The sequence below is a fragment of the Lissotriton vulgaris genome, chromosome 3_1 (assembly GCF_964263255.1).
Source record: "Lissotriton vulgaris chromosome 3_1, aLisVul1.2, whole genome shotgun sequence".
In the NCBI taxonomy this organism is placed as follows: domain Eukaryota; kingdom Metazoa; phylum Chordata; class Amphibia; order Caudata; family Salamandridae; genus Lissotriton; species Lissotriton vulgaris.
This window is the reverse complement of record NC_141689.1, coordinates 2009076678-2009101894: the sequence shown is the minus strand read 5'-3', so window position 1 is coordinate 2009101894 and position 25217 is coordinate 2009076678. Positions and strand designations below refer to the sequence as shown.

Genomic DNA, 25217 nt, shown 5'->3' with positions numbered 1-25217 from the left:
CACTGGTGGAAGCTAAGCAACAATAAGCACATTTCATAATAAACGCAGTAGGCATGTTTAAAATCCCACTTCTCACAAAAGCTAAGTCATCTTTAAATATTGCCTTGCAGTCCATATGGCCTAGATGTTTAATGTGTAGAAGTGAGAGTTACCAAACATGAGTATGGCATGTTGCATCGGTAATAGAATTCAAAAGCGCTGTTTAGTATGTAGGCTGTAGTACCTTTTTTGAGGGGGGGAATGCTGATTTTAAGTATGATCATCATGTTCCCATAACTTGTCTTAGGGAAGGACTAGTAAATCCATCTTCCTGGCAATCTGCTATTTATTACAAAATGTAATATAATGGTGATATTAGGTTTGGTGTATATTCCCCAAATATGATCTAGTTATGGGTTGCAACCTGAGTTCCAGTAGCCTCCTAATTAGATCAGGCAGGCACCCACTGACACCAGTGATTGTAATTAGATTTCCCCAGACCAGAGAGGAAGTCTGAATGATACTCATTAGGGACCTCCTAGGAAACAAATGGCTTTTTGGTGGCAGGTACCTGCTGGAAGAATCCTGGTAGGAAGATGGGGGTAGGGTAATTACAGTGACTTTCACCTCCATTTATCCTAGGAATTTGAGGAGATTGGAAAAAAATATTACACTAACTGACCACATAAATGACAGTCAGAAACTACAATAGTACTGCATTTATACTACTGGTGTGGACTTTGATGTTGGCCCTCTCTTAGTTATGGCGACAGTTTTCACCCCAGGGACTGCCCTGGGCATAGATTCAGTCTGGGTAGGATTTGCAATGGAGGGAGAGATTGGCACACCATTTGAATGGGCCAGCCAAAGGGTGAACTCGGCGAGTTCAGACTGCTGAATTTTCTTTCTACCATTTTGGAAACTGCCTGAATATTACAGGACATGCTTCAACAGAGGGATTTACTGAATGTGGGAAATTTCTTGCGGTACTCATGGGATATATAACCAATCATTATTTAGCTGACTGGTGCTCTATGGAAGTTGGCATGAAAAGTCACTGAGTAACCCTCACCCCATAGGCCAACATTAACTTTTACATTCCCATTGTTTCTAAGTGGTGTCTTTGACATTTACATCAAGAATTCCTTACTGTTGACATTTTGGATGTGTTTTATGTATTGATTTTTTCCTTCTGTTCTTAATTGCTTTTGAATTTTATTTTTACTGCTTGTTTTCCTGACTTTAATGTGGTTTGGTACTACTTAAATATTCCCCTTGCATTTTCTCTGAGAGAAGTCTATTCCTTGGAGCCATAGCTTCAGGAATTTACCTAGGATTGCTCACTGACACCTGCTCTTTACTTTTTTGGAACAGAGTCCTTTAATTTTATGAGCAGTTATCCTTGCCCCCATATCTTCAAGCTTTAAAGAAGGGAAAAGGCTACAAGGGCTGGGATGCACCAGTACGGCAGTTTAAAAAGCAGGATTGGAGTGAAAAGTGGATCATTGTTGCAGTGTCACAGAGTGTGACATAGTAAACTGCTGGTCAGGACAGGGCTACCTAATATCACAATGGTGGAATCCTGACAACCATTGGGGCAGAGTAAGCAGCAATATTGAGGTCAAGATCAGAGATGCATGTTTCTGGTGCTTTCACCCTCTCAGATGAATCACCACCCCACACTGTCAGTACTTTACAGGCACTGGGGAAAGCCCAACAAAACCCTGTTAGCAAAGTTCACAATGTAAGTCTAAGCCAGATAGAGTAGAAGCTCACTTAATACAAATTAAAAAAACTGTATTAAGAAGAACTGCTATTAACTGAAGTATCATTGCTAGTTAAAGAAGGTATGCAAGTTCTTAACAAGTTGAGTCAGACCAAGCCCAAGTGCTGCAGGCCAAGGAGGTTGACATTGCTGTGGCTAGAAACTCACAACTAAACATTTTTTATGCTTTATTTATATTTCATTGTCTACTCTCAGCCTTCTATTTATGGTCTGCAGGCACTTTCCAAACACACCTTAGGCTGGTGATCTACAGAGGATGAGTTGATCACTAACTGGGTATTGTGATGGTCTCTTTTAATTTGTGTTTTATTTATTTGCTTATTCTTCTAAAGTGCCACCGCATAGGAAGTTACTCAAGCACTTTACAGATAACTGTAGTTACATATGCAAGGTATGTTTACAGACAAGTTACATTAGGCTACAAAGAGAGTGGGAGAAGAAAACAGAAGGGAAGGAGAGAAAACGAAGACAAGTGGCAAGGTAGATGGATCAATAAGGAGAAAGCAAAGAGGGTGAGGGGTGGGGGACAAAGAACAAGAGATTTAGTGGGGGGGAGTGGCAAGAAAAACAGGAGGTGAAGACATGGTTAAACAGCAGCTGATCAAAAAAGTTAATCAGACATTCCTATGAGGAGGAGTATCAGATTGTTGCTTGGGTGTCATGTCAAGAGGAAGGTCTGTGAGGAAACCAAACTAGAACAGTATCCACGCTTCTAATGAGAGTCAGTCGACAGTCAGTAAAATCGGTGTGATGTGGTCAAACCTTTGTTTCTCTGTGATTAATTGTGCGGTGGAATGAGAAACTGCTTTTAAGGGGTGGCAGATTACAGTCCCAAAGGCCAACTAAGAGGGCATTAGCAGTGTCTATTCTGGAGATGATGAGTACATGTGCAGCTGATTTCAGCTGTTTTCTGAGGAACAGGTGATTGATTCTTTTCAGTGGCAAAAGTGGAAGTTTGAAGCTTGGGCAATTTTATTCACGTGAGGAACTGAAGACAGGGAGCTGTCAGTAAGAAAGAGGAGGTCAGGGTCGACACTGTTGAATGCTGCAGATAAATCTAATAAGACTAGACTGTAGCAATCGCCCTCATTCAGCATGTGGTGGCTGTTGCATCTTTTCAGGCTTTCTGTTTCTGTGATGTGGCCAGCTCAAAATTCAGATTGAATGAGGAGAGTAGACCGTTATTGTCAATGTGTTTGCTTATCAACAAGCCGCACTGTGGGGGAATTTGGTGTTGGTTGAGAAAGGTGAAACTCTACTCGGGCAAAAGCCACAAGCTCTGTCGGGGGAGAAACAAAAAGTCACTGAATTAACCTGTACTTAACCCTCTACTCGCTTGGCACAAAAGCAGTCAGGCTTAACTTAGAGGTAATGTGAAACACAACACAGGAAAAATCCCACAGCAAACATAGAGTACATTTTAATAAATTGTTTTACACAATAAACAATACAAATGTAATCAGTAGAACCGGAGTTATGAGTTTGTAAAGTTTTAAGTAAAAAACTAAAGATAGATTAAAGCACCAACTACTGACATCTAGTTGCACAAGACCGGGGCAAAGTCGAAAGTTATAGCCAACCACAATGGCGTACTCGTCTGATACATGAAGTGGATTGGGCCCAGTCCCCGCTTACCTTCGGATTTAAAAGAAGTTTTGAACAAAAATGTCTGAGAAGGTAAAGTTTAGCAGGGCGCGGCAGCCGACAGTGTCCAAGGAGCTGTCGGGTGAGGTCACAATGAAGATTTCAACGTTCAGACTTAGGGCCTGATTATGAGTTTGGTGGTCTTGAAGCGGGCTGCCATGCCAGCACCCCGCTCCAAGACGGCCAAACTCGACCTCTGTCAGCCCACCAGATTAAGAGTCATTTTGTGATCTGGCGTGCCGCAGTCTTGCAGCAGTGCAGTTGAAAGGCTCATTTATGAGCATTTGAACTGCAGCACCAAAGGAGCGCCAAAGCAAGTTCTTGAACGGTATGGACTTTGCAGTTTAATGCTGTGCAGGAACTGGGCTGCATGCACACAGGAGGGCACATCATATGCCCCTGTATGCACTCGTATGCACAGGGACACCAGGGAGCCATGTAGTGCCCCCTTACTTTTCTGACCGCCACACTTTTCATGGCGTGATCACCACCATCAAAAGTCTTGAGGTCAGGAAAGTCCTAACATGCTTGGTGGTGCCGCATCGGCACCGCCAGCGTATTACTGCCCCAGACTGCTGGGCAAATGCTGAGGAGTTGCTATGGTCTGACCGCCAAGGTTGGAATACTGCCGTCAGACTGCCGGAACGGCGGTATCCACCACGCCACCGCCAAACTCGTAATTAAGCCCTTAGTATCTTTTATGGAAGTCGAAAGTCTCCCGCGGGCGGGATTGGTAAGCAAGTAGGTCCTGGTCCCCTCCTGATTCTCAGAGCACTTTTTGGCAGACTATTTTCTAAGTTCCAAGTTTTGGATTTTGTCTGTTTGGGCACCTTCAGCACCACTTCCAATAGTTCATTACGGGAAATGCACTACCTGGAAGGTCAAAACTCACTGGGTACAGCTGTTGGTTCAACATAGTTAGAGCCTTTTCCATCCATGAGGCTCTAATTAGGAAACCAACTAGCTAGCCCTTGGAGTCACTATGGAAGTCTTGGGTTCCAACAGGTCTCTAGCAGCAGGGCAGCCCTCTGATGACACAGGACAGTCTTCAGGTAGCAGTGCCGGTCTCTTGGTGCAGCAGGGCAGTCCTCTGAAGTAAACAGCCGTCCACAGGCAGTAGGGAAGTCCTCTGGGAGTCCTTTCTCAGGTCAGGAAGTGAACTGAAGAATGGATCTGAGAGCGGTGTTTTTATGCCTGATGACCACTTTGAAGTGGAAGAAGCTTTTGGAGTTTTCCCCTTGCAGAAGTGTCTAGAATATACTGCCTCAGGCCCTGGTCCCAGTCTGTCAGCAGGCCCAATAGGTGAGTGTGATGTTCCATGTGTGTGACCTGAGGCAGTGTCTTTGAAGTGCAAGTAGGGTTTTGCAGATCACCACCCCCCTACCCAACCTTGGAAGGCCCATCCTGCCAAGACCCAAGCTCTCTATTGAGTGGGTATTAGGGAGAAATGCACAAAGGTCAACTACACTTAGTCTTGTACCTCAGGAAATAGGCTACAGGTACCAAATAGGACAAAGAAATTGCAGCTTTCTAAAAGTGGAATTTTCAGAATTGCAATTTAAAATCCAACTTTACCATTAAAGAGGGTTTTAAATTTAAAATTCTGCAGACATCGACATGAAATTTCTACCTGCTCCCCAACACGTTATCACTTATTAAATGTAATAAGGTAACCCAAAGTCATCCTATGGGATAAGTAAGCCTTACTGAAGTGGAAAATGGATTTGTGAGTTATTCACTAAAAAGACATGTAAAACTTAAAAATTAATGTCCGGTATTTTAAATACAATGCACCCTGCCCTTTGGGTTGTTTACCTGAGAGGTGAATATTATGTCTTATAAAGGGGGTTTTTGGCTTGGAAGGGGGTTATTTTGTCAAGTTGAATTGGCAGTTTTAAACCGCACACAGGCTGCAATGGCAGGCCTGAGACATGTGTTAAGGTGCTATTTTAGTGGGTGGCACAATAAGTGCTGTAGGCCCACTTAGCATTTATTTTTCCAGCCTCGTTACATGGTAAACCACTTTACTAGGGACTTATAAGTTAATTAAATATGCCAATTAGGTGTAAGCCAATGTTACCATGTTTTAGTGAGTAACAACAAGCACTTTAGCACTGGTTAGCATTGGTAAAGTACACAGAGCCCTAAAGCCAATAAAAACGAATACAGCACAACAGGAGGGAAGACGGAAATAGGTTTGGAAGAACACCACTGTGAGACTAACGGGTCTAACACACACTTTTTTCAATTACTTTACCTACCCAGGGATTTGTTATTGGTCAGGAGTTATCATGTATTTCTGGGTTAGGATTACTCCTTTTCTGATCAAGCATAATCTGGCCTACCTTGAAATAGTTGACGAAGAATGCTTGCTGCAAGGGTGCATTGAAAAGCTATAGCCAATGGGAAGAACACAGACTGAAGTTTGCTTTTCTAGTCTTGGCATGTAAAAGATCTTAGACATTTTAGGTTGGTATTATAATTTTGAGTGATTTAATCAATTCTTCAAGATGAGAAGCATAATTGTAGTACCACATTTTGACAGCTTTCAGGTTGCAACCAGATGTTGTGAAGAATCTGAGGAGAGATTTCTTCTGATTTTGGGGGTCTTCTCAGAGAAGAGTGTAAGGTAATCATATCACTTTCATAGGGGTGTTAAAAAGCAGGACTGTGATCAATGTATTTTCTTATATGAAAGTGAATTCAGCCTTCACTGGGTTCTGTGAGCAAAATATTTGAGCCGAGATGTAGGAAGCTACTAAAAGATGAAAGTTGTTCATTGAATAAGGGCTTATGTGGCAAAGATTTACAAGATTTCCGTTTTTATGGTGCAACAGACTCAATAAAGTCGTATGGCAGAGTTGTATTCAATCATGGTTTGGATGTTGTCGCCATAACCTAGCCCTCAAGCTTGGAGATAATGTGGCTGTTTATAGCCTCAGCTGTGATGTTTCTGAAGTTTCTATGCACTCAGCAATACACTATCTATGCTGTATCTACATTCTATACACTCAGGTGTATATTGATAAACAAAAACACACAATAAGTAATCTCAGGGGTTAGAAGATACACATTTTAAAATAGGATTAAAAAGCCAACCCCTATTGATTATCATAGGTGTTTGGGATAATCGTTGAGCTATAGGTAAGAAGAGTCACAGCAGAAGGGTGTCACCAAGGACATACTTGCACCAGTCTAGCACTATACCTTGTGTGCCAATATTGGTGTTCAATAAGATCCCATTACCCTTTGCATCAAATGTCACATACAAATCAAAGCACACCAGGGCAATGATGTGATACAGGTCTATTTTAGTCTAGAGTTATTAGAGATGGAATACATGGATCCTTATATTGCTTTGTGTAGACTGAGCCAATAATGGTTTCAGTGCATAGAAGGTGAAGCACTATCCAGACATGTTTAACACGCTCACCTTATTAAACTCACTGTCCATCCACCATTCATTTCCTTTATTCTCCAACTTCATGTTGATGTTGCAATGTGCCGGCCTAGAAACCTCATGCATGTGTTCATGGTTCTTAAATCTGTTCATATTAACATGACCTTTCTGCAAAAACTGAATTCAAAGACTTTTTGTCCGGGAATATTTGTTCAATGGTTTTTAGACATTCCGATATAACATTGATACCACTACGAACAAAGATTACATGTGTGAAGCAAGCTGTTTTACATGACTACAATGCTTTACTTTTACACAGATACTGCTGCAATTGCAAAATACACAATTTCCTAATGCAACTGACCTGTGGAAGGAACCTAAGCCACAGAGTTATTTTAAAGTTAACATGTGTAGTAGTGACATGGCAGTCTTGGCAGCATTAACGTCAATTATGGTCTGTTTTGTTACCGATAACCAATAGGTCCACTAAAATGTGCGTTCTTGAACTGTATAGGGAGATAATTCCTCTTTCTCACATATGATATTGGTTTACCTTTTTTTATATGGCAAGAGACAATTCCTCCACCTTCATCTCTGGGTGTTTTCACTTTGCTTTTGTACTAAGATTTGTAGTTATCTTGGCTCCAAACGTCCTTCTGTTCCAACTGAAAGAGATGTATTCTTAGACTCTTCATACATTTCTGTTGGTTCTTCTTAATTGCGAGCTGGCTGTGTTTTTAATTTACTTTTATTTTAGATGTACTGATCTTTTTGATGTAGCACTGCTTAACCCCGAAGAGTGACACCATTTGGATTTGGGTCCTAGGTGTGAGTGGTTAGCCCAAAGGCAGAGTGGAGGGAGGCTTTGAGAGGGTTTAGGAAAGATTTAGGCAGTCTGGTTTATAGAAAGTGCCTGTTTTCCGTGTGAGACATCACCAGTTCATGTACAGTGTCTTCAAAATCTTGTTTTGATAAAGGATCTGATGTTCTGGAGCAATTTAGTGATGCCTTTGATATTGAAGTCAAGGTGAGTTATCTATCCACCATAACACCTAGGGATTTGGGGAATGCTTTTAGGCCTCTAGTTTAACAATCCGGTCAGGAGAAAGGACCTTAGAGCTGGTAGATTGTAAAAAGAGTAAATCAGTATTTTGTATTTTGAGGGATACACTTAAATCTCATCTATGACATTCATGAGCTAATGTTGATTAGACATTGTGCTATTAATGTCTTCTGTGCTACCATTCTTGAGGTGCAGCTTCGTATTGTCTGTATATTGGTGAAAGTCAATACCTACCTTGAAGACTATCTCGCCCATAATTCAAGTTGAATAGTAAGTGGGCGAGCACAAATCCTTCAGGTACTGCAACTCCAAATGAAATGGCCATGTATGTGGATAGAGAATCAACTGTTCTGTTAGGTAGGCTCTGAGTCAGACCTATTGGAGTTTGCAAAGGCTTTTTTTCAAGTTAAGTTTTCAAAAGACCCTGTTGGTGCTTTTCTGATATGAGGAATTTGTTCAGTCTGTGGTTGGAGTGCAAGGTGATCAGTGTTTCTCTGACCTACAGATGTACTGTATACATGTTTGGCTATGCCATTGCAATTAGAAACTGTAGATAGGGGAGTCGTGGCTATTTGTGTCTCGTCCTGTATGATCTTGATAAAGCTCTAAGGCCTGTTTTTAACATTCTGAAGTTTGAGGCTGAAAAAAAAAAGCTTTGATTAGAAAAGGAGCTTTTTGTAAGTTTTCTTTCCTGATCTAGGCATCTGAGTTTCAAGGAATGCAGGAATTGTATCCATCTCCTCTCATAGGCCCATAGGATCTCTCTCAAACTGTTAATGTCATTGTTGAACAAGTGAGCTGACTTTTAGGGATATTTTTACTTCCTCTTGCTGGACTAAAACTATTAAATATTGTGGATATTTTATCATTGTATTGCTTGATTTGTTCAATAGGGTCATTAGAGAAACAACTATCCAGTGCGAGAGACAGGATCATAGGTACTAATTTGTTAGGCTTTACACCTTGTACCAGCGGCGTCTCCTCCTCTATGACAGAGGAGCGTCGCCCCGCCATCAACTAAAAAACATGAAAAATAAAACGATAATAACATGAATTTAAAATCCATTTTATTATCGTTTTAATTTTCTTGTGCTAAGATTTGGGGTGGGGCCAGGGTAATGACAGGATGGAGGGGGGGGGGATGTTGGACAGTACTAGTCACTGTGCATCTGGGTTTGACTGGCAGTCTCAGGCCGACCAAACCCACATGTGCAGTGAAGCTCTCCCCAACCCCAGCTGGGGTTGGAGAGAGCATGCACAGACCCCAAATCTGTCCTGGGGTGCAAATCATCGGCACTCAGGCCAATCCTGAAGCTGCTCTCATGCATGAGAGCAGCTTCAGGATTCGCCGCAGGACAGGCTGGAAGCCTGTGCCTGCCTGCAGTGAAGAGGAAAGGAACAGAAGAGCACCAAGCGATGCTGTACGTGAGGAGGTAAGTTCTTTTTTCTTTTTTTAATTGGTCTACACCATCTCTCCCATCCTTTCCTCTGCCACGCCTCTCTTCCCTGACATGGGCCTCTCCTGTCCTTTATAGTTCTGAGTGTTGTAATACCTCGTCCAATAGGATGAAGAAGTGGCTTGACCAGTTGACATACTGATCGAGTCAACAACTAAGCTGAGGGTAGCAACTTTTTTTGGGTAGAAAAGTTGCAGTGTTGTGTTTGGTCATTGTCTTTGAGGTAGGAGTTGAGTTGCTTGGTCTGGGCTCCTGTCACTTTATTCCAAGGGAGGTTAAAATGTCGGTAAAAAGATGTGCCTACACGTAGAAAGCAGCTGAGTCTGAAGTCTGTAAAGTGTTCTAGAAACAGGTTATTCCTTCCAAGGTGGTGATAAATGATATATATATCAGATTTAGAGGTTGTGGGCTATACCAATGTCAAGTGTAAGTGATTGGAAGATCTCAGCTGATAATTGAATTTACAGTACTGTGATTGTTTATTTACTTTGAAGAAACTCAATAAACTTCTACCTCTTAAGCATGTGGAGGCAGTTTTTCTGTTTCTGGACTTTTTTGGGCGAGAGGGACTGTAAATTAAATTACAGCTTCTTGTTAAAAACAGTCTGTGGAAGGGTGGCATTGTGAAACCCATCTAGAGGATGTAATATGTTATAAAACTGTTATTTTACACACTATTACAGAGGTCTCTGGGCGTGAAAGCTGAGTAGGCTCTAATTACCAAAAAATAAATATGATGTATTTGGACGGATACGCCTAACGGACAGATCAAGGTTTTGAGCTGACGGCGAAAAATAATGATAGAATGTTGTTGACGTAATTAAGAAGGCAAGGAATACTATAAAGTAGTTTCAGAAAAAAACTTCAATCTCTTGTTATTCGTCTACGGATCTAGCAACAGTCAAACAGTTTGACTGTATTGAATGGAGAGTCCTACGAACACTTTACTTAAGAAGACATCCATTAATACATACAGGCATCTCGCTCAGCAGGGTCCGGTGAATAATACTGAGAACTGTAAACTGCACTCACTGCTCTGTTTCTGAAGCGGCGGAATATCATGAGCAGTCTCAGACCCTCTGTAATTAAGTGGGCAGCATTGTTTTGGATGACGTGCAGCTTAGGTATTAAATGTTGCAATAGCTACAAATAAAGGTAATTTAGCATAGTCTTAGCAGAAATGTATATGGGCCCGAATAGCAATATGCTGCAACCTGCCGATAGCAGAGGTATAATCTTCCTTATTATTTTAAAGCAGAGAGTGTAAAAAGACACTACCAAAGACATTGAGCCGATAGCGTCTCTTGATAATCAATCTTTAATCCCAAGCTCTTTTCTTATGTGGAATGAGTGGGCAGTGAGACCATCTGAGAGGAGCAAAATGTACCCAACCAGAGATCACTGCGATTGCTAATGATACGAATCTCTCTTTCATCCGCATTCAGTTTCTGTCCCAGATGAATCTCATGGGTTGCTGGAAAGCAGCCTGTGATGACTCTAAATCAGGCCACTACTGTTGAGGCCCAACGGGGGAGGGGGGGTGGCAAACAGCACCGACCATGACTCAAAATTAGGTGTGATAAAGGCCGCTTTATTGGAAGCAGGTGCACCTTACACAATGAAAACCCTTGGCCTCCGCCGTACAAAACTAGACCTCACTAAATATGTAATTTCCTGACAAATCCCCCACCCCCTCCTCTAAACTGGTTCCCCCAATCCACAGACAGAAAACAATTAGCAAAAATGTCAATTTGCCTCTCCCTCTGGCTAAATACTTTATTGTGCTTGACCTACCCTCCGATAATCCAAAAACAGATCTCCTACACTTCCCCATACATTAGGAAGAACCGCCCCCTAAAGCGGAACATCACACCAACACCTGCTCCAGCGACACGACAAACCCCACAACCATCTAACAAAAACCCTAATGCACCGGCCCCCAGGAAAACTCCTTCCAAAACACACCACCGCACACCACAAACAACCCCACTACACCCTGAAAAAGGCAATCACCCCACCCCCTGCCCCCAGGCTCGAAACTTGAACCCCCCCTATCACTGAAAGAAAAACCCAGGGAGGGAGGGAGGGAGGGAGGGAAAATAATTATGTCCGCCACACCCCCGCCCGGCTGCTGTGTCACAAGCCACCGAAATGGTGGCCTATGAAGCAAAATGGCCTGTTTTAAAGAAACCAGCCCAAACGCAGCCCAAAAATTAGCCCACCCCAGCCCAAGGCTACCAACTAGCCCAAAACCAGCCCACATACGGTGCTGGGTCTACACCCATCCCTCCCCCAGCCCCAAAACTCCCCGGGGGTGGCAGGCCTCCCGATGGTCGGCCGCCCCCCTCCCCCCCCCCCCGTCCCCACCAAAGCCCTATTAACTTGTGTGACATGTATGTCTCAATAAATAACAAAATGGTCTGACCACAGCCATTGTTCCAATCGTAAGTCAAGCAAACTTACATTAGAAGTTCAGAGTTGGGCAAGGGCATGATCCTTCAGGGTGGTAGGGGCATTAACACATTTGGTCAGATTTAAAGGAGAAAGAAATTCACAAAATGTAGCTGCTTTTTTAACTGCAACCAGATCATTGGCCCTATAATTAGAGTTTCATACAACCTGGGAAATATTACAAGCCAAGAGACAAGTGTTAAGTAGTCAAAAAAACACTGTAACAAAAATGTGCTTGATTGGCCCGGTTGGAGGTACACAAGTAGAACTGATAATGTATGCTAAAACAAGTTATCGACATTCGCTATATTATTCTCAGGCTGAAAGTACACTGAAATATTTTCTTTAAAAATAGCTGCCATCTCTCCAACTGGTTTATTCGGCTTTCTGTTTTGCAATATAATTTTGTGGAATACAATTTTGTAGCCTTTTGAAATGGTTGAAAGTATTTAGGTTTAAAATTCTCAGATAACCATGTCGTCATTCATTTCAATCATATGTTTAGTCAGTGACTGTCTATTGAGATTGACAAACATTAAAGTACAACCCCGAGGAAATCCATGGACATACCTAGGCAATAGGAGCTGTCTATGCTATTGGCCGCAATGGTCTTGAGGGAGTGTTCTGACATCCCGGTGTTTCTTGGTGCCATGAATTCCTCCCTTGAAAAAAAAAAAACAGTTTTTGACCCCTTGCCCCGACAGTGTATGGACAGATGCAGATGGGCTGGGCTTTGGTGTGCCACTGCACAGACACACCGAGTGGCCGATTAAGTAATGGCTCAGCGCAGCAGCACCTGAAACCAGAAAGTAGAAAAGGCATGTTGATGCCTACCTGGTAACAGATTGCTCAACGTGCTCAATAACTAATTAAAGTTCAAATAATTTCACAACAAGCAAATATAATCCAGGACCCCTTCAGTTAAAGTTCAAGTACAATAAAACAAATTTCTCGTTCCCATATCTCTGAATAAGAGAGATCTTACTCTACTAGTACCACAAGGACGCGCAGCGTGTCCAATTAAGTTTAGCACTGGCACATGCCCAGATCATAGCATCTGAAACTAGTAAGTAGGAGAAGCAAAATCCGAGGGTCACCTCCTCAGGGGTTTGTAGGGTACCACATAGTCCTTGGCTTGCCAATGAAAACCTGATCATGTCACATAGAAAAGGTGATCTTATTTCCTGCAAGTAATTACTCTTTCAATGGAGTTAGAGACAGGACCCTAGTGGTCTGAACCACTATCAGTGAAATTTCTAAGGCTGACCACATCTCCTTTCTCAGGCAAAACCTTAGGTGAAAAAGTAGGAGAAATGAACAGTGTGCCAGAAAGACAAAGTGTAGACTGCAGCTTCCACTGAATGTAATGAGGAATGTTTCAGCTACTGCAAATGGAGTTATTTTAGGCCTGAAGATACTGTGCTATATATTAATGGTATTGCCATTCGCAGTGGATTGTTTTCAAAGAATGGCCAAGGTTTCATAGAAGCTGATAACTTAACATTGTGTTTAATGGTTTTTAAACAATAGGCAAGTTTTAACAGAAAACCAGTAAGCAAAAGGATGCCAGTACCTTTTGCCAGTTGTTTATTCTGAAATATGTTCAACAATGTTCAGATACAATATTTAAACCACACTGAGTTTGAGATAGAGATAGAGAGGAACTTCATACCAGAGGCTTGAGACAGAGGTCATACAGAGCTGTGATCATCTTCCTTCACTGACGGCTACAGAAAGGCACCTCTGGCCTTTACTCCGGGTGTGTATCTGTATGTTTGCCAGTGCAGACGAGAATAGCAATATTGATGAACATTGGTTCTATTGTTCAGAAGAAGTACACAGGTGTGAACCATCTTTGAAACTTGAAGTAGACATCTTTTTGGTGCTAAGTTTAGCTTAGTTACCCAAGAAAAAGGTGGGTGGGGTCTGCAATAGTGATATCAAGAAAGCTTTATGTTTTCACAACAATGTCACACTATTTTTTATTATTCATCCTTCTGGAAAGTATTATTGCCACTATTATGCTGGTTCTGATTATAGTTATGATTCATATTGTGTGCACCTGGATAACATTTTGGTTTTAAAATTAATCTTATAAACTATGTTCCTGGTTTCCTAGTTTTCTTGAGTGTGCCTTTCAATGACTAAAGAGGGTTTAGGTTCCACTATCAATTTCTTCGATACCTCACAGGATTGATTGTTAACTAAAGCGCATCTTACTCAAGAATTGTTCAGTGGATTGTGTGGTGTTTGCAATCCATCTAGCTTTCTGTCTCATGTTGGACATTGGGAAGTTGTCAATGTCCTTAGTGGTAGGACATCTAAAAAGCCTAATAGCGGGCTGTGTTTCTGGAAAGAATATCTAGAACACGTATCATCTGCTGTCATGTTTTCATTCCTGATTTTCTACGAACTCTCCTTTTTCCGAAATCCCCTTTCTCCATTGCAGAGTATTTCGAACCACTCTTCAAATGCTGGATTTACTGAGGTTCACAGTTCACTTTCACCTTGATCTAATAAATTCCAAATCTCCCCTTGTAATGTAATGACTTCCAAATCTCTACTTGTTCAGTCTGGAAGGTGCACCGGCACCTGACTTGGGTAGAGCCATGCTATATAAAAATATGAAATTAACAAACAAAGAAATCAATTCACAACAAGTGATCTAACAGGCTCCTGATTTTTTCAGTAATTCTGACACCCTGGCAAAGGCGTAATGAAACCAAGACGGGGAAGAAAAGGCGACTGGATGGTGAGGTGAGAAAGGAGATGGAGAGGCTGCAGCAACTTGCTAATGAGAAGTCCAATGCAATTCATCAGTACCTGCTGAGTGGAAATGAGAAGGTAAGACATGATATCCTCAAGTGTAGCGCAGAGAGAAATAGTAAGATACCAGCCACCCTACAGATAAATGTAGGGTGAATGTAAGTGAGTGATTCTCAATGAGACTACTGGCCAATCAAGCCCTTCATGCATAGATGTTCAATGCACCTCGCACGGTGCTTTACAATACCTTATTTTACACAATCGCATTGCATAAAGGAAGAGGTGGAAACTGTAACATAATATACATTGAGGAAGTATGACAGTACTCTGTACTTGAGGAGAACCAGGTGACTGCCGTTACGGCTAATGGACATGTACATGTGCCATGGAGTGTTCTTGCAGCATCATCTGAATTAGATGTTAAGGCTGTAATCCGAATAGTTTAGTCAGCTATATTGAAATGCACAAATGTTTACTACAATGGACAAGTCTGTCTGACTTTTTCATGTCTGGTATTAACTGCGCTTTAGGGCTGTTCATATCAAACCTATTCTCTGCAAAACATGCATGTTGCTCTCAAGAGTATGAAAATAATGCAGCCTTCTTTCGGTCCTCATCTGTCCATTGCATCCTAGCTTTCTCATTGGTGGAATTAGATGCTGCATCATTTACAAATTGACCTCACAGAAAAAAGACCATGTCGATGTGCAATCCTACATGAAAATGTGCTGTGCATTTTGGGGCTTCATGCACTGGGAGACTGCCATGCAGTTATTTAAAACTTTCTTCATGTAGGCAGAATTAATGTAACAAAAAAATCCAAAAACGAAATCTTATTAAATCAGGCATCTATTCTTAATGAAGTCAACCTTCTTTTTGTAAAAAATATGTATTAATTTGCATAATAATCCATTTCATACACGGTATTTTTATTAGTTTCAGTCATGTCATTTGCGCTTCAGCGTCCCCTGACTACTGTGGCTCCTAGACACAATTACCACAGCAAATAGGTACATTTTGCCTCTATTCCTAGTCCCTTTGAATTTTGGCTAAATTCTGCCATGTTAGATCCATGGGTGCAATTCAATAAAATAAGCAAGCCCTCATCAGATGTCGACTTTTTTAGGGCTAAATCACGCAAATGCATTTCAATTCATGTACGTCCCCAAGGCTAGTATGTGGTTTTATTATATAATGTACTCTAAGTTACTGGTATGTTGTTCTGTATTTTACGTCAAACATAAATTCACTTTCAATCAAAATGTAACATTACTGTCAATTAGCCCGATGATAAGATTCAACATTCAGTCACTTCTGGGACCTGTAGCTTTACTTTTCTATTGTAGTTGCTGACATACAGGTTCCAGAATGCTGAGTGCCGTAGGCTGAATACACGGTTTTTGTTAAAAGTCAACCTTGTGACTGGTGGTTAAATGATGGGTATTTAAATTAAAGTTCAAATATGATGTGAAGAAACATAGATATGTTTTCATTTGCTATAAAGATATGAATGGGAACCCAAAAGCAGGTAGTAGAGGGCTCGTATCAGAGAGACAGGTGTGGTGTGGGTGTGCCTGTGTTTGCTGTTCATTCCACCATCTTTAAATAAAAATAAGAACAATAGTCTTGATTAGTGGGACCTCATAGCATTTATGGTTTAGCGAGTTAACTCTGCTTTTTTTTACAATATGGTCCAGAAATGTTACGCTGGTGCTCCCGTGTTTGTAGTTGGCAAGATCTCATAAAGACACATTAATCCTACACGTTTGAAACAAAGATTGTCAAAGCCAGTAGGTCTACATTATGCATAAGTGCCTTATTAATCTCCGCATACTTGAACGCCTCAATCAGATGGTCTGCATGTATGATATTCCGGATGATTCTAGCAACAATAGTAGCAAATATTTTCACCAGTACCTTATAATCAAAATTTCACAGACTAGTTGATTGAAAATAACACCTCCTAACTCCTAAATGCGAGTTTGCCACCTAATCAGAGGGAAGATACTAGGGCCAGAGTGAACAATTATAAAGGTCTCTCCCCTTCACTTAATGGGGATCACAAGTCTAACTCCCCAGAATGGGAAATAACTAGACGGACTGAAATTTCCTGGTCCTCTTGTACATGTTTTCCTGATTCTGGGGTGTTTAGCACTCATTTTAAAACCTGTTCTGACTGGGTGGTAATTGGGAAGGGAAGCCCCACACTGGGTTGCTATTGAGGGGTAATGAGAGCGGGAGGGAGGCAAAATGTAGGGCGATATGCTGAGAAGGGCACTGCTTTTTCTCCATGCTGATCAGAGTCAGAGGGAGGCAAGGGGTAATCTGAGACTCTGCTCATTGCAGGAGCCGATGCATTTACAGCTGTGTTTTCACCCCTAGTAAAACTGGGCCTAGTGTTTACACATCCCAGGCGATGGGACACCGAGCCACTCAGAATTGACCAGAGTGGTATCTGCTCTGGTGTTACCGCTCCAGCAAGCTCTTAATCAGGGCCCTGTGTGATATTTACCAGGTTTGGGAAAGATTACCCAATTACCCTTTTTAAAGATGGAATGGACTTCAAAATTATGAATTATTCTGTTAAGGAGGACTGTCAATTTTGGAAAAATACTGCTGATGCATTTTTGCAGCTTCTGCAAAACACAACCTGGTTTTAGCCTACTAGACCCTGTGGCTTAATCACAGGCTGGAAGTCAAATTACCGATCATAGACAGGGAATCTGGTGGACTGTAAACCACAGACCACCCCCTCATTACATGAGGTTGGTGTGTCTTGTGAAACTTACAGGATAATGTGTTTCTTACCAAGTTCCAATAGTCCTTTCACCATGGATGTGTATACAAAAGAAATGCACTCTATATACATTTAAGACTCAATAAAATCAGCATTCTGACCTAGTGCAGATAAAATGAATGGGTGTAATTATAAAAACAAACACAATAGTTGTATTAAAATCAACTAATAAGCAAAATATTAAAAAGAATCGCAACATTATTACAGTGTTTCAGAGATTAATTGCATTGAATGGTGGAACCAGTCTTTTTTTTAAGAACCCCTGCCTATTGGCTCCTAGCAAAGTAGTGGAAGCACCAGAAATAGCTAGCTGTTTTTCTGAAGGTGGCTCTATCTTGCATACCTTAGCTGAACAACAAGCCTATTTTTCTGGTGTTCGAAAAGGTGTCTCTCTGGCTCTATCTTTTAGTTTTGGCACTCCGTGAGATGATACGGTCAAGCAGGCTCAGAGAAGCAGAGGGCCTGTGCTTTGAATGTTTGCAGCTAGGAAACTGAAGATTCCTCTTTGCCTAATACATATATGCACCAAGTTTAAATACACTTGTCCGATTATTTGGAAAAAGGCAGGCCTCGTGATGACTGATGTAAAAAGCAACAATTAGTATATTAATTGCACTTCAAGTAAATTCTATCACACATTATAAATCCAATATATACATAGATAGGAATAATTGATGCACTATCAAATTATAATAAAGCAAATGTGATATGTTGTCCATGTGCAAAATATACTACGTACAGCATGCATTTTAAATGAAAAATGTGCACATGAATATATGAAATGCAATGCTTGTACTTATGCAGAATATGCCAAATTATGTCACTGTGGCCAAGAACTTTGTAGAACTCATTGGGTAGGTCATCTGGCCTAGGCAGCTTCTCACTTGGCAATGATACCAACCCCATTGTGTTTGACACCCTGCTCTTATACTGTCTTTGTGGATCTTTGGGAGGATATAGATTACAGGTGTCCTGGGGGGTTGATTGTTCAGAAAAAGGTATTCTTCTGTGTGATGGGATCATCACACACATCCACAAAGACAGTACCAATCCTCCGGGACGACCAATCGTGTCCGACTGCAGGTCTATACTGGAACCGTTAGGAAAATATATTGACGCTGTCATCAAAGAGTTCGTCCCCCAGACCGAGACATACATCAGAGAAAGTATGGACCTTATTAAGACGATGGAGGACCGTCCCTTCAACCCTGAAACTGAACTAATGGTGGGTCTTGATATCGAGTCACTTTATACCAATATCCCTCACGAAGAGGGACTTTTAGTGATTCAAAACCTACTCGAAACAAGACAACAACCTACCCTTGTCCCTACATCCTTCATCATGAGCCTCCTACGCATTGCTTTGGAAAATAATTATTTTCTTTACCATGAAACCTACTACCTTCAAATCAAAGAAGTCTCAATGGGCGCTTGCTTTGCCCCAAACCTCGCCATCCTCTTCATCCATCACTTGGAAATGACACACATACTCACCACTATCAACCCGTTCCAAAGTCAAATACACTTTTGGCGTGGTTACATAGACGATATTCTTTTACTGTGGTCAGGGAACACGGACACTCTGGAACAATTTGTAGAATGGCTCAACAACTCCCGACAGCATCTAAAATTTACCATGGATTGTAAGACCAACGACCTCCCATTCCTAGACATCTCCACCCACGTGGTAGATGGTAAAATTGGGACTACCCTGTACCGCAAGCCTACAGAAAGGAAGACACTGCTCCATTACTCTAGTTACCATCCACGAGGATTGAAAGCCGGCCTGCCCTATGGCCAATTCTTGCGAATCATGAGAAACTGCAAATGGCGCAAAGATTATTTCAGGGAATCAGAAATTCTTCAAGACAAACTTATCGCCAGGGGCTACCCAACACATCTCATCAAACGTGCACGCAAAAAAACATGATACTGTCACCTCGAAATTCTACTGACACTCCAACTGAAGAAAACCAACAGCCGCATCCCTTTTGTCACAAAATTCAGCCCTTGTAGCAACCACGTGAAGAAAATCATCACTCGCAACTGGCCCATCATGCGATCACAAGGACCCTTCCAGGAACCCCCACTATTCTCATACCAACGTGGGCAAAACCTTGCCAACCATCTGGTACATGCAATCACGTGGCATACCAGACCAAGTAATCCTGACTCCTTAACCACCGCCTGGGGACTCCCACCAGTAATTGGACATTACCGTTGCCAATCTTGCATTGTGTGCGATCTGACCCTCAACACTAAAGATTTCCGGCATAAAACTTATCCCCTGAAATCGTTCACCAACTGTAGGTTACAGAATGTGATCTACGCTATCAGGTGCCCCTGCGACCTGGTTTACATTGGCCAGACCACCCAAATGATCAAGCAAAGGATCATACAACATAAGAGCCGTATCCATTGTAAAACATTGACAGCACCCCTGGTCACACACTATGTTGAGAAAAACCATACAGAACTCGAAATGTTGTGGCAAGTGATTGAACAGTCTACTCTACCCCTAAGAGGCGGTAACCTTCAAAACCTCCTGAACCGCAGAGAGTGTAAGTGGATAACTGCGTGCAACTCCGTAAACCAGGGATTGAACACACTTGATGAATGGAACAGTACAATACACATTTAAAGGCCAATGGACCTAGTCTGTTCTCTCCCTCCCTCCACACTTCTACTCTGAACATCACTGCTAGACCACACTGCAGAGGCGCATTACCCGCCTCTAAGTGCCTTCAGACACTCTGAAACGTTCTTCAAACTCAACCCTTTGGGTACTTTATTGAACCCTATCACTCTTTCCTCATAAATGCTACCTCCCGGCATACCCGCACTTTAGCCTTAATGTGCCTGCTCTGCCCTAGATCGCCACCCCCCCAGCCCGATGCGACTTCCCCCTATGAATATGTCAAATCTTAATGCGCATGCTCCGTGCAAGATCCAACCCCTGACCCTCATGGAACAACCTGCTAGGAATTTGTCTAACCCACATTACATAGCACAGAATTAACATCCCACTCAAGCACTGTAGTATGATCATGTAATGCATGTTAAATACCGATTACAGTGAACTGCCTAAATCAACCAACTGTGGTTTGTTTTAATTTGTTCCATCTCTCCTAGTTTGCATCTTTTACCTTTATATAATTTCAAATAGAAATGTTGGAATGTAAAACAGATCACTATTGTAATGTACTGGGTAATGATCATGCTGCACGGTCCTCACACACCGACCTGCATATGTATGCAGTCATCCCCTACACACAGACGTATTCCATCCTGTCCTTTTACTCGCCCTTCCCAGCCCCTTTTCCCGCCCCTTCAATGATGCCGCTACAGCGTCACCAGGCCCCGCATACCCTTAAAACATCTACACTGTTTTCCCGCAGCCCCTTTGTATTGCAACACTAACGCGGATCGAGGTCTACTGAACAGATCCCACGACCGCTTCACGAACCCTGGACTTGGACGGTCTTCTTTCATCCCCCCACAGTAAGCCCGTCACTCCCCTGGGGCCCGCCCCTCTTTCCTCGATCCTCGGTTACAGAGCTCCCGGACCGGTCCTTCAACCGACCTCTTTTTCTCCCGCTCTCCAGGTTCCTTGACCGGGAGGTTGGCAGCGGATCCCTGGACCCTGCCTCAGCAATTCAATTGCCCACAATCACCTTCATGGCCAGAAGGGGGCTCCGTTCCTGTACCCGTACACGTGAGTTTGTACTGCGCCTCACCCCTTTCCACCCCTTACCCCTCCCCTCCCATCAACCTTTAATCACGCTTTGCCTCTCTCTCCTCCTCTCTAGGAATCTTCACATTTTGGACCCAGCAACTGAGCCCACGTTTTATCTTCTCTCCCCACCGGCAATAACGGTGCTCCGTTTTTGCACCTGGACCACCATGTAAGTTGCTCACTCCGCTGCTTCTCGCCACCCCCTCCTTTCCTCTACTTGAGTTCTCATCTAGTCCCTCTCCTTCATTCAGCTGCCTTCCATCTGATTAAGCCTTCATATACCAATTCACTACCAGAGCCGACATCTACTAATCCAGACCAGACCCGTCTCTGGATCAGCTCTTTTCTAGTGAGTTCCTCCCCCTTCTTGCCCTTGCCTTCCCCCTTTCCTTTCCCCCTCCCCTCCCCTCCCCCACCTTTTCTCCTTTTTCCCCCAGGTACCCATCTCTGGATCAGCAAATCCGAGTGAGTAACCGCCCCCCATTTCCACCCTTCCTAACACACCCCCCCTCCCGCCGCCTACACCCTTTCCCCCTTCCCCTTCCTCCGCCTTCGCCTTCCTCCCCCTCCCCTCTTCACTGCATCCCCTTACCGACCGAGTCCCCCTTTTTAAAAAAAAACACCCCCCACCGTTCTCTGCCATCAGTTAAGACCTCACACAGTTGGCCACCGCCTACTAGTCCTTTGTCTGCCAGACAGGGGCACCGCCCTCACTTGAGACCTTACATAGTTGGCCACCTGTTACTAACCCTTTGACCACCAGACTAGGGCCTCTACCCGCTGACCGCTCCCCCGCCACCCTCCTTTTCCTTCCCTCCCCCCGTTCATCCAGGCCCTCCTACCTCTCCCACTCACCCCCCTTCCTCTTCCCTCGCCACCCCCGCTAAGCAGACCCCGCATCCCTCCCAACCCCTTACCTTTCCCTTCATTTACATACAGCACCATCGTCAATCGGCAACCCAGTCCTGATGAAGATCCTAAATCAATAGAATCGAAACGCCGTCGACCCACAATACAGTGCGACTTATGGCGCATTACCTACCTTGGTTCCCAAACTAATTGCCAATACCCATTCACTAAAGAGGAACCAACAACTTTGTTTATATTGTGTTTTTCATTTTTGTCAATTTGCGTCCTTCGCTGTTTTCACCCATATGTCACTTGCGCTGTTATCGTAAACTGTTCGGTTGATTGTTTTTGCTTAAACTTGTCCTTAAATATATGAAGCTATATGCACTTCTAAACTAATTGAAATTCCGAGTCTCTCTTCCTTCCCAGATCTTTTGTAATGTCCTGTACATGCAAACATTTCTGTTATTCAAGTGAATCCAATTGAGATATTGTTGTTTTTTACATTGTTTGAGCCAGGCATATGTGTGTAACCCTTTCTTTTCCACTATTTATCTAGCTTGCGCCTTCGATAGGAATTTCTCCTCATTGTCTAACTTTTTGCTTTTTAGAGGCAGGTATCCCCATAATATCTGATTCTAAATGTCAACTATAACTTCTCCTCACCATTCACTCAAGTCTCTCTCATTCAGGGAATTCACAGCTTGTCCTTCAATCACAGCATGACTGAGTCAAAGGTCAGCTAAATGCAGTGCGACTCTTGGCATTTGCTAGCCCAGTACCCAGTGACGTAAACAGCCTGTGCATTGTTGAATTCTCCAGACTTTGCTCTCTCTAGATTGTCAATGTTTTCTGCCTCTTTTCTATGAAATGAAGTCTCCACAAGAACAACTTAATCAAAAGAAAATTCTCAAATCGGCAGCCTCTCGACCTGCGGGAATTTGTCCTGACCAATGTGCTCACTCTCATTGTAATGTATGGCTTTCATTTAATGTACACGCTTCACGCGCTCATCACTTTTAGAATGATGGTGATGTTATTGTTGGCATGCGCACATGTCTAGTTAGGTGCGCATGCTGTTTAAGTATCTTTTGAAATGTGCTGTATTGAAATATGCACTCTCATGCATGTAACTTCTTCTCTGCTGTGGAAGCGGTTTCTCAAACGAGATTCCGCTTGGACTGCAGAGGGGAAGGACGCACTCCCGCAATGTCTTATTTATTGAAAGATTAAACTACAAAGAACATACCAGCTGATTTTCTTGAATCATTTCTTTGAATAAAACGCTTACATTACATTTGGCGACAATTCTCTTCAGTTTTCTCCGACATCGCAAATTTTGTGCCTGTTTCAGCAGAAGTCCTCAACGTAAACGCCAGCCGCTCGTCTCTATTTCAGCTTGGTTTACTTGCTAGAAGACGGACAAAAATGACGCTGCTTTTCATGAAGTAATTAGCAGTTTCCGGTTTAGCGCTGGATATTTACAAGTGCTGTACCTCTCATAGGGTGAGCCTGGTTTGCGTGAGCCTCCCTCATTGGCTCTCCTGTTTAACCACTCCCCTACAATTTCTAAGGAATCCGATTGGTTTTTAAGGACACTTCCTCATTGAGAGTGTTTACTCGAGCACGATCTCCGTGGCTTGGAGAGAAACTACATTTGAAAATAACTGTGAGTTATTCTTTACCTTCAAAAATGTTTATTTGAAAATTATTATTCTAGAAACTTGAAAATAACTTACACAGTTTATTGACTCATTAATATTTAAAGGCAATTCTTACCTTTCACCTCGTGACAGACAAATTAATTGAAAATTATTAATATAATTCAAAAAGTCAACAGTTAAAATGGCTACTCGGCAAATCTTTCAGCTGGATCATTTTCTGCCAAGACAGGGCAAACCAAAGGAACCTTGCAAAACTGTGGTTTAAATCCTTTGAAAATTATTTGGTGGCCATAGATGCAGAGGCATATTCAGCTAAACGCAAATTAGCCATTCTTTACAATTTTCTGGGAAGTGCTGGTCGTGAAATTTTCAATCATTTACCAGTCACTATTCCACAGCCAGGTGAAGGAGATGGTTGGAATATTTATTCAGATGCAGTTGACAGGTTAAACAAAAAATTCCTGGAACAACCAAGTGTAATGTTGGAAAGATTCAAATTCATGAAGAGGAAACAAAATTCGGATGAGTCTGTTGAAGACTACATATCAGTATTGAGGAACTTAGCTTCAGAATCTAACTTTGGAGCACATCTAGACTATTATAAAAGAGACCAATTTGTCTTCAGCTGCTTTCACAAGAAAATCCAGGAGAGAATACTAAGCTGTAGAGACCCGTCATTATCTGAAGTCATCGTCATTGCGAAAGGCATTGAAAGATCTATTATCACTTCAAAATGTTTAAGTAATGAGAATGTTTCTCCTGTTAACATGATTCAACATGACTCTCCTATTAACAATATTTCTTACAGGTCAAAATATCCTAAACCTTTTCAACAGAAGCAGAACAAAATTAATTCCTTCTGTTACAGGTGTGGTGCAAAATCACATTTAGGTGATAGTCCTGTTTGTCCAGCATTGGGCAAAAAATGTACCAAATGGGTCATTTTTACAATATTTGTAGAAGTAAGAGAATAATAAGAGTTAGTACTTTAGATACTGAGGAAAGTGTTGAAAATACAATTGCTGAGAATAACCTAACACACTCTGATAATTTGGAGAGATTAATGCTTTCCATAGACACTCAAGATTTAACTTTTGTTGATCAAAAAGCTAAAGAACCTTTGTGTGAGGTTACCATTGGTAATGAAAAGATTGATATGATGGCTGATTCAGGAGCACCAGTCACTATTGTTTCAGATGTTAAGTATGAAGAGTGTTGGGCTTCAAAGAAACCTTTACAAGCCGTAGACATCATTCCTAAAGCTTATGGTGGTCATAACATTGAAATGTCTGGCTATTTCACTGAATTTGTCTCGTGTTTGGAAAGGAAAATTTACACTAAGGTGTATGTGGCTCACAAAGGTAAGCACATTATTGGATGGCAAGACCTAGCAAAGATGGGTTTAAAATTGGTCCCAGGCTCCGATAATCCCATTCAAATTAATAATGACATTTCTATCTCTTCTGTTTTTGATTCTTTGCCTAATGCTACAAATCTTGCTACTATCATGTTTAGTGAATTTCCTGAAGTGTTCACCTCAGCTATTGGGAAAATTACTAAAGTGGAGCATCTCATTAAGCTAAAAGAAAATGTGATTCCAATTGCACATAAAGCTAGACCAATTC

The 25217-nt window shown here is 42.1% G+C and overlaps 1 protein-coding gene across 1 annotated transcript in view; it reads left to right on the top strand.

Moving 5' to 3' along the window:
* LOC147728720 (uncharacterized) overlaps positions 1 to 25217 on the top strand; it is a 497345-nt gene that overhangs the window by 413174 nt on the left and 58954 nt on the right. The window contains exon 25 of the mRNA XM_086963852.1: positions 14470 to 14624. Coding sequence (XP_086819978.1) covers positions 14470 to 14624 — 155 coding nt within the window. The remainder of the gene's footprint in view (positions 1 to 14469; positions 14625 to 25217) is intronic.